Below are 10,332 nucleotides of genomic sequence, written 5' to 3'. Positions count from 1 at the left end.
AGCAAGTTGGAGGCCAGCTTTAGCAATTTAGCGAGGCCTGGAGCAATTTAGTGAGTCCCTGTCTTAAAATGTAATAAATGGATGGGCGTGGAGCTCAGTGGTAAAGCGCCCTTGGGTTCCATCTCCAAGAAAAAAGTAGGTGGCTGACCAGAGGGAGAACATGGCAGCCCAGGGGCCTGGATGAGGGCTCATCTGGCCCCAGGGCTGCTCCCCAGCTGGCCCAAGCGGGGAGCCACCAGCCTGCTCACTGCTACCATCCCAGTGAGCCCCTCCTGAAGGTGAGCAGTACAGGCCAAGGACCACACACAGGGCAGTCACCCTGACCCCTAGCCGTGGACCAAGCTGAGCCCCATTATGTGCTTCAGGTGACTGGAAGGGACCTCACGGAGGCCACTGGTTTTGGCACACACCTGCCCCATCTCACCCACTGGAACTCTGGTCTCGGGCCAACTCTCTGGCCTTTCCCCAGAGCCCTGACGCAATGGGGTGCCCCGGCTCACAGGGATCTCCCCTGCTGCACCCCACAGTCCCACTTTAATCCCTCCCTCTGGGTCTCTTCGAGGGGTCCGTGTGCACCCCCCAGCCAAGACCAACAAGGAACTAGCTGTCTCCAAAAGCTCTGGCAACCCTGGCCCAGAAAGGCTCTCTGATGGAGCTGGCAACAGATTTCACACCAGGAAAAAAACCAGTCCCGTTTTATTGAGAAAATTGAGCCGGTTCCCCCACCTTAACCAGGTGACTCCACCCTGAGGTAGGAGCCCCTCCTCCTGCCATCCACCCCCAGGGCCGGCTCTGTCCCTCACAGGGCAAAAGCAAGTCTGTTCAGGCCCTGGACAAGTAGGGGCGTGGTGGGGAGGTCCTCCGGAGGGGGCTGTGAAGGGCAGGGCTGCTTGGTTGGGCGTAAAGGTGGCTGAGGGAACGGGCAGGAGAGGGAGGAGGGTCCACCACCTCCTGAGGCCAGAGCCTTCTTCCTCCAAATTCTTCATAAATAAAACTTCACAGTAACAGAGGACTATCCACTTCCAGGGCCAAATCGGCTAGTTTCTGGCCAGGGAACCAGCCTCAGTGGGGCTGCCAGAAGGACCGGGGCTCGGGCAAGGGTCAGACAGCACCCAGACTTGGGGACCAGGAGCGCTGTGCTTCTGCCCTGCGTCAGGGTTGGGCCGGGCTGCAGCCGGCCGAGGTTTGCAGGAGCGCTGAGGTAGTCAGAGTGGCCGGTCACACTCCTGGCTGAGAGGACGCAGCCAGGAGCAAAGGCCCCTGAAGTAGAGGCACAGACTCCAGGCAGGCCTGGGCTGTGCTGGAGCCTTCTGGGGCTCTTGTCCCAGGAGACCCGAGCTGTGGAATAGGGGGCGCCTGTGAGCCTGCACAAGGCTGCGCTTCTCCTGGAAGGCCATCGGACCCTGGGGAGACTGAGGCATTTCACAGAGGAGACGCTCTGTAAAGTCAAGGGGCAGCCGCAGACCAGCCGGGGCCAGGCCCAGCCCAGACACCTGAGCTCAGGAAAGGTCCCCTCCGAGGCCACCAGGGCCTCTCACCAGGTCAGTCTAGGAGGGTCCCAGCTCCTCAGATCACCTCCAGTCTGGGAAGCTCCAGTGTTCCTGGGCCTTGCTTTCTGGGAATTTCTGGGATCCCCCTCTGGCTCCCTGCACCTAGGGGCACAGAATGCCCAAACCCTTCACCTCCAGCAGGGGACCACAGGCCATGCCTGGGCACTGCAGTTCCAGCCCCGGCACTCTGGGGACGAGCACTGCCCTGCTGGCCCGCAGGTCAGAGCACCTGGAGCTTCCGGGAGCAGGTGAGGTTGCCGTGCACCAGCCCCCACATGGCCAGCAGCTCCGCGGGCAGCAGCTTGTGAACCACCAGCATGGAGCGGAAGAAGCAGGGCTCCTTGTTCATGCGGCTGCTGCGGTTCTGGGAGATGCCGAAGGTCTTGAAGCCCTTGTGGGCCGTGGGCTGCACGCCCAGCACCTCCAGGCACATGCCCAGGAAGACGTCGTCAATGGGGTAGAGCTCCAGGGTGTCGCAGGCGTGGTGCAGGCGTCGGGCCAGCCTGCCGGCCATGAGGAAGCCCCCGCCGCCCGCGTAGGGCGGGTAGCTGGCCTTGCTGTACAGGACGGTGGGGATGTAGTACTTGTTCTCCTTCCTGCGGATGGGCCGTGCGCGCTGCAGGACGTCGCCCACGAACAGGTTTTCCTGTGGCTGCCGGTCGGCCAGAAACTCAAGCACGTTGGTGGGGTTCACGAAGACGTCATCGTCGCCCTTGAAGACGAAGGGGACGTTGGGGCAGTAGATGTCCAGCCACTTGAGGAAGTGGATCTCCTTGAGGGTGAGGTTGAAGAAGCTGTCGAGGAAGTCCCACTGAAGGATGTCGCCGTAGAGGCGGTCCTCGTAGGCCAGCAGCTGCTGGTAGTGGGCCCGCTCCTCCTGCTTGGAGGCCGTGCCCAGCAGGAAGAGGGTGCGCACGGCACCCCGGCCCCTGCCCGCCGACTGCCACTCGCGGCCCCAGGTCTGGCGGATGGCCTCACGGCGGTCGTGCTGAGTGATGACAGACTTGACAACCACCAGCAAGTAGACGTCCCCCCCACACTTCTCGGGGTGGTTCATCAGCATCGGGAAGTACCGGCAGTGGCGATAGGACAGGAACTGCCGGAAGTGTGGCTCCAGGCCCTGGAACCAGGGCTGATGGGTCAGGTTGACGTTGGCGGAGCAGTTAGTGGTGGTCACGTCCCAGGTTTGGGGCCCCTGGGAGGCCGTGGGGGTGGGGTCCACCACATCCTCGGGGCTCTTCCAGAAGTTTTTAGGGTTCACCAGGTTTCCACTCTGCTTCTGAACTTTTGGTGACCCCAGAGTGGGGGGTGGAGGCTCCTGCAGAAACTGACCAGGAGTCAGACTGCGCTGGAACACGGTGACAGCCACGAGGAGGACCAGGGCCAGGCACGCACTCTTGTAGAGGGTTCTCTTCCTGGGAGAGGGAAGCGGAAGCATGAGCTGGCATTCTCCGGGCAGCCCCAGTGGAGCTTCCTCTCCAGGCCTACCTTCTTCCCCGGGGAGCACTGGGGAATAGAGTTGCTGGGGCTCCCACCTTGACCCTGCCACTTCCAAGCTACATGTGGCTTCATGTAATTTCGCCAAGCCACAACCTCTCCTTCCCCCAAATGGGACAGAACACAGGAAAGGAGGGCCTGGCACATGGTCAGTGAAATGCTATCATCTTGCCCTGAGGACCACCTGGTAAGATGATAGGTAAGATGTCCTGTCCCTCTGCCCACTTGCTTTCATTTCCTGGTATATCCCAGGAGCAGCAGTGGATATTTTGTGGCTCTGGACCAGGGTCACTGGGAAGGGCAGAAATGGTACCTTCTCTGCAGCCTGGGAGCTCACTGCATGGTAGGGCACACTGGAAAGTTGGCTGTTACCAGTGAACCAACAGAAAAGGACAGCCTTAGCTGGGTGCAGTGGCACACACCTGTAATCCCAGCAGCTTGGGAGGCTGAGGCCTGAGCAACAGTGAGACACTAAGCAACTCAGTGAGCCCCTGTCTCTAAAAAAATATTTAAAAAGGGCCGGGATGTGGCACAGTGGTTAAGTGCCCGTGGGTTCAATCCATGGTACCAAAAAAAGAGAGAGAGAGAGAGAAAAGAAAGAAAAGCGCAGCCCTTATGGGTTGACAAGAGGCCTGAAAGCAGCACGACCAATGCCCCTTATCCCCACCTTACACCCGTGGGGGGCGACGAGGACCCCAGCTCTTCTCCTGGGAGGCGAAAACATTCAGAGCCAGGTAACCTCACCACACCCATTTATGAAGCCAAAATCAGAGCTCTTCACCGGGAGCAACCCACTCTTTAAGACGTGGGGCTTGGACCCTGCTCCCCAATACAGGGGTACAGAGGTGCCAGGTCTGCCCAGTCTTCCCTGTGGATACATGGCGCTGAGGGCTGGGGGACAGGCAGGTCAGCAGGGAGATGGCGTCGACCTCCTCAGCACAAGTGCAGGGAGAGACAAGGGGCCCGTGGAGGTGCCGAGGGTGTCCTCAAGACTAGTGGGTGCTGGTCCAGGAGCCCGGGGTGAATGCAGGCTGCGCCCCACACGGCGAGTTTCCCCATGGAGCCCCACGGCCTCCCGCACACCAGCTTGGTGGAAGACAGGGTCACCTCAAAGTGCGGGGGCAGGGTGAGGAGACCCACGGCCCGCGCCTCCGGAGCCCCACGCTCCGACCCCGAGTCCGGAGCCGGGCGGAGGCGCCGCACCTGGGGCCCTCCCTGCGGGCGCGCTCCACCTGCGCCAGCCTCCGCGTTGGCGAGAAGCGCGGGGCGGGAGGAAGGCGAGGGTCGCGGCGGGCGGCGAGGAGAGCGGAGGCCGCGGGAAGGGCGGAGGGGGCGGCCGGGCGCCGGAGGCCTCGGCGGGCGTGGGGCGGGCGCGTGCGGGCGGCGCGGCAGCGTCGGGGCGCCGGGGCTGGGGACCCGAGCGCGCCCCGCGGTCCCCCGCCGCCCACCTGCCGTTCGGGCGCCGCGCACGGCCCGGCATCTGCTGCCACCGGCGCGCGCGCCCGCCCGGGGAAACTGAGTCCCGCCCGGGACACCGGCGGGCGTCTCCGGCCGCCTGCGCCCGGGAGGACGGCGAGCCCCGCTGCCCGCGCCCTGCCCAGGGCCCCACTCACCACAGAGACATGGCGGCCCGGGCCGGGGCGGCGGAGCGGGGCGCGCGGGTCGCAGCTCCGGGCGCTGCGCTGGGGACTGCGGGCGGCGGACGAAGGACGGGCCGCGCCCCCGCCGCGGCTTTCGTCTTCCGGGCGGCGGGAGGAGGGGCGCAGGGGCGGCGGCCAGGTGCGTTAACCCCTTCGGGCCTCGGCCGCACGGAGGGCGACCCCGCTCCTCCCAGGCGCGCCGGGCGGAGACCGGACCTCGGAGCCCGCGAGGGTCACCTCCGCCCGGGTGCACGACTCCTCAGCGGGGCTCCCGGGGTCGCCTCTCCAGGACACGTGGGAAACCAGGACACCCGCCCACCTCCACGCCCACGGGCCGCCTCCCTCGGGCCCCATTCAGACTAGCCCTGGGGCGGGGGCGGAGGCCCGCAAGGGTTGCCTGTCCCTGTCCCCTCCGCGGGCTGGGCCTGCGAGGAAAGACGGCCTGGGGCTGAGAGCAGAGCCCCGCTTGCTGACCTTAGAGAAGAGGGTGTCACAGACAGGCCCCAGCCCCCCTCCCACCCCCAACTGCTAAGAGAAAGCCTGTCTGCCTGGGCCCGATTTCTTTTCTTTCCATCAACAAATATTTCACTTAAAATCCTTTTTGTCCCCAAACCTTCATTAATTCGCTCGTGTGCCAGGACCAGCTCCTCTTGGGGAGTGGGCTGCACACAGGCAGAACAGGGAGGGTCTTCTTGGCTCAGGTCCAGACTCCGGGATGATTCCCATCCAGGTGACTTGGAAACTCCTTCTACAGGAAAGCTGGTCCTGCTGTTGGCCATGTCTGCTCTTGTTCCTGGTTGGATTCCCAGCGCTGAGGACATAGTAAAATCTCAAAGTGCTCATAGAATTGAAATGGAGGCATTGAAAGGTTCAATGCAGCCGACATTCACCCAGTGGCCACACTGGGTCCTAGGCCTCAGGCATGAATGGCTCACTTCCTTCCAGGGGCTGCCTGTACTGTTATTCCCACCTTATAAAAGGATAAATGGAGGTGCAGAGGGCAAAGCCAGGTGAGTGAGGTCCCACAGTTAGGAGGGTGTCCCAGAGACAGGAAGGACAGGAAGGTACTTTCTTGCCCAGAGGCACACAGTGAGCCCACAAGACCCTAGCTGGGTCCCAAGCCTGTGAGACTGGGTGAAGAGCCTCTTCAGCCCTTTCCTTAAGGCTCAAGAGCTTCTTGGAAAGGGAGTAAAAATTTAAGGTACAAAGGAATTTCCAGGGTGTCGTAAGCTGTGATAGGGGAATGTAAAAGGCCTTCCAGGCAGAATTCCAGAGGACACTGGGCTGAAGCACCACACAGGAAAACCTGGCCTGCAGCTGCACGTCCCACGGGCCTGGCTCCCTGCCACTGAGGAGCCCCCAGTCCCTGCAGCCCCGGCCCCTTCATCCCAGCTTGGCCCTGGCCGACCATCCCCACTTCACTGTCCAGGCTGTGGGGTTCTCCGTATTTGTCCTGCAGTGCGGCCTTGCAAAAGGGCGAAGGCCCAGTCAAGAATGACCCACCTGGCCTCTCACCCCAGTGCTGTGGGGTCTCCTCCGGTGCCAGGAGAAGGGTGGACACAGCTGTCCCTGGGAAGAGGTTGTGAGCTCAGTTTTGGGGACTAGAGCAGGTTGGCGTCAGGGCCCTGTTCTTCCTCTCTGTCTCTAGGGACAGGTGACTTATCCCCTTGAGACCTCAATTTCCTGCTAGTGCAGTTATGCAAGATGACGCATGGGAAACACGCATGCTGTGTCCCCTCCATGAGGAACATCACGACAGGCAGCTGCTGTTAATATTTCTATCATTAATGTTTGCCTTACCCCACAAGGCCCCAGAACCACAGGGCTCAAGGCGGTAGCAACCAGGGGAGCTGCCCAAGGTCAGCTGGGTGTTCACTAGTGGAATCTGGTCAGTTGAGACAGTTTGTCATCATGGAATTATTTGGTCTGTGCCTAGGTCAAACACAGAAGGGGGAAATGAATGACAGTTAAATACATGAGTCCCTGAGGCAGTGGGGTGGGGGGTAGCCTGGTTCCCTGGGGTTTACTTGGACCCATCCCTATACAGAAGCACAGTGAACCCTAACTCCTCCACCCCTGGGGTCTCCCAATATGGCCCACCCCACCTGTCCGGCCCTGAGGGCCATCAGATTCCTGTGCACTGTCTCAAGACAGCAGGTGGTCAAGCAGGGTCAGTCTGCAGATGGAATCTCCCCTGCCCCACATACCCTGGCTGAAGGCAGAGGCTCAGGGAGATGAAGTTGATCCCAGGAGACAGTGTTGGGATCAGGAGGGACAATCAGGTAGGAAGTAGCAGGAATCCAAGCCCCAGGGTCACTCTGTGCCCCTTAGCTTGCTGCCCTAGAAGGTGGACTCAGTGAACTGGGGTGTGGGAGGACCCTAAAAAGTACCCCTGCTTTCCCTCCCCCCTTACCCCCCCCCCTTTTTTTTTCTTCTTTTATTGTGGTACTGGTGTTCGAACCAGGAATGTTCTGCCTCTGAGCAACATCCCCAGACCTTTTCTAAATTTAATTTTGAGACAGGATTTTGTAAGTTGCCCAGGCTGGCCTCAAATTCAGGATCTTCCGACCTCAACCTCCAGAGTAGCTGAAATGACAGGAGGTTGCCACCGCGCCTGGCTGCCCATTACCTCTTTTGGCTACTAACTTCCTCTTCCTCCTCTCCACACCCTCCCCCAGACGTTCTGGGAGTCCAGCAGAAACAGTGCCCTGCAGAGACCTGAGGTGAGGGGAGACATGTGACCTGCAAGATCAGTGATTGGTGGGACAAAGTGGGGATTTGGGGCCAGAGGGAACCCAAAAGCAGAATCTGAGGAGCCCTGGGCACTCTGGAGAGAGGCTGCCATCAACAGAGCTGGGGCCACGGGAGAGAGCTGGCTGCTCGCTCAGCGCGACAGTGTGATGTTTGTAAACGTGTGGATTTATCTCAGTGGGTATTTGAAAGCCCTGAGCAGAAGTCCATCCGCCGGGTAGCTACCGCTAGGATCTCAGGTGTGGCCATCTGCCTGTACAGTGGAGTCTGTGGGTAAGCACCAGAGTGTCAGAAATCGTGCGCAGTGGCACACACCCGTGATCCCAGTGTCCGAGCCAGCCATGTCATTAACAGAAACCCTTCTCTCTTCCCTAAATGCCAGAGTGTGTTGGATAACATTAAATTCACAGGCTACACCACTTTCCTCAGGGGCAGTTCACTGAACACTCATGGGCCACTTGGCTGTCCCAAGCTGGGCAGTCACAGGTTCTTTGAGTCCGATCTTAATTTCTAACATCTGTAACACACAAGTCACACAGCACCTTTACACTGTGAATGTGCTGAAAGGTCGGGCAGGGGAGGCAGCCGCAGGGGCTCAGGAGGCTGCGCTGAGAGCAGAGGCGGGAGCAGCCAGGGCAGTCACTGCGTGTAGGCAGGTATTAGAACCAGCCTCAGAACTTGTTCAGGACACAGAGCTGTCGAAGCGCAGGACCTTATTCTAGGCGAAGGTCCTGACGGAAGGTGGTTTCACAGCTCACTCTGGAGCGAGCTTGAGAGGTCAGCTTGGAGTGGGGCTTCTGCGATTGTTGGGTGCAGGAGCAACTGCACTCTGCTACAGCCTGAGGTCAGAGGTTCAGGCGTCTGTGGCTGTGGTGATTTTCCTGGGGAAGGTTAATGATGAGTGACCAGGTGGCTGGGTCAGAATGCCGCCGTGTCCAGTCTTGGGGTGCCTACTTTTATGGGCCTCACTTAACAGCGTTGCTTCATTCAGTGGCCTGTTCCATAAACTCGTAAGCCTATTTTTTCTAATATGGGTTCGATAGACCCAGGCATCTGTGTGCTTCTGATTGGTGATAAGTTCACAGGTGGTCATTCTTTATTTTTTAATTTTGAGGCAGGGTCTTTCTAAGTTGTCCAGGCTGGCCTTGAACTTGTAATCCTCCTGCCTTAGCCTCCTGAGTTTCTGGGATTACAGGTAGGTGCCACTATCCCTGGCTGTCACAGGTGGTCATTCTTATTAGCATGATTAATTTATTTATCAGCTTGTGCCTTATGGCTTTGACAAAGTAAAAAGTCATGTCACCTCAGCACTTAAGCTCAAAATGAATCCGCTTATGGCAAACTACTGCTTTACATAATGGAGTGACAAAGTTTTAGGCACAGCTTGAAAACTGCTGTTCCACACATTGAAGTGTAACTCAGAGCTGGGCACAGCCTGCTTTCCACATCTAGCAACCTGTGAGGCTGAGGCATGAGGATCACAAGTTTGAGGCCAGCCTCAGTAACAAAGTGAGGCCCTCAGCAACTTAGCAAGACCTTGTGTCAAAATAAAAAATAAAAAGGGTTGGGATGTGGCTCAGTGATCAAACAACCCTGAGTTCAATCCCCAGTAACAATAACAAAAAAAAAAAAAAAAAAAAAAAAAAAAAAGAGAGAGAGAGAGAGAGAAAGAGAAAGAAAAAAAAATCGCTGTTCTTCTGTGGGAAGAGTGTCATAAAGATATGCGCCTGGAAAGAACTGCCAGGCGAGCTCGAAGCCTCTGGACAGTGCCCTTGGCCTAGAACCTTCTCATATTGGTCCTTGGCAAACTCCCCCCACCCCCATCAGGATCTGACTGTGCGTTGTGTGACTTAGCTGGTCATTGGTCAGCGTGACTGGAGTTTGCCCTGAGGTGCTTTCCTGAAAAGGATCAAGAGGGAGGTTTTCCCAGGCTCGGGCAGTGGTGGGGTGTCTGCTGTGTGCTTCCTGCTGGGACATGTTTTAAGTGGGTCACATGGAGGCTGAGACTTGAGTTCCTTGTACAGACCACCCGATGAGGACGTGTGGGGAGATCACTGGTCCTGGGAGGCCACCAGTGTCCACTTCAGAGAAACTGACCCATGTGAAAGGCAGCTCTGACTGGGGTCCCCCAGGCTTCTCAGTCAAGGGGGCACCACCCAAACCAGCACAGGAGGAGCACACACAGGCAAACGGGGTCCACCCCTGGATGGTGTCCCTGAAACTCACGGCCCTGGAAGGGTCAGGATTTGATGGATTCAGGGCAGAGGGAAGCGGGTAGGAAGGGGAGGAGGGGATGCATTTCTCTGGGAGTGGACCCTCTGCTTAAGGAGGTGAGGGTGCTTCTGGCACGGATCCCGGGGCCTGCCCCTGGAGCGGCCGACTGGGCTGGGACAGGAGCTTCCCAGTTTCCCGGGCGTGTCCCATGTGTTGGCAGGTTCTCTGACCTTGAGCCTTCCAACTCCAGTCCTCTTGACGGACCTTGACCAAGGGCCAGCAGAGAGACACTTCTTCCTGGGGAACCGGAGATAGCCCAGGGAAGCAACCTGAAAGAAAGGAGCTGAACCCGCCCGGTGCAGTTGGCGGTGGAGGAAGCAGCGGGGGTTAGGAGGCTGAGAGCCGTGGAGGGGGCACGTCCTCTGTGCAGGAGCTGAGAGAGCCAAGGAGGGATGACGAGGCTAGGCACCCAAAGACCCAGGCCAGTGGCTCAAGGGGTTGCCCAGGACTCCTCTGGCTGTGAGTGACAACAGCTCAACTCAAGGAAGCTGGAGTAAAAGAACTGTTAGCTCAGGTGACGGAAAGCACCCCCAGGGTCGCCCCCTGCAGGACCCACCTGTCTTTCCACGAGGAGGGGAAAGGCAGGCTTCAAGGTGCCTCCATCTGGGGGCCCCAGGGAG

The 10,332-nt window shown here is 59.1% G+C and overlaps 1 protein-coding gene across 1 annotated transcript; it reads right to left on the bottom strand.

Moving 5' to 3' along the window:
- Nucleotides 1–1,768: 1,768 nt before the first annotated feature.
- B3GNT7 (UDP-GlcNAc:betaGal beta-1,3-N-acetylglucosaminyltransferase 7) lies at nucleotides 1,769–5,177 on the bottom strand. Its single transcript, XM_079132507.1, has 2 exons — nucleotides 4,661–5,177; nucleotides 1,769–2,965 (listed from the first exon to the last, which is right to left on the bottom strand). Exons 1-2 carry the CDS (start codon nucleotides 4,669–4,671, stop codon nucleotides 1,771–1,773), a joined length of 1,206 nt encoding a protein of 401 aa, XP_078988633.1. The 5' UTR covers nucleotides 4,672–5,177; the 3' UTR covers nucleotides 1,769–1,770.
- Nucleotides 5,178–10,332: the final 5,155 nt, after the last annotated feature.

The sequence above is a fragment of the Sciurus vulgaris genome, assembly GCF_902686455.1.
Source record: "Sciurus vulgaris genome assembly, chromosome: 3".
In the NCBI taxonomy this organism is placed as follows: domain Eukaryota; kingdom Metazoa; phylum Chordata; class Mammalia; order Rodentia; family Sciuridae; genus Sciurus; species Sciurus vulgaris.
The sequence above is the reverse complement of the archived record's forward strand: the minus strand, read 5'-3'. Positions and strand labels throughout refer to the sequence as shown.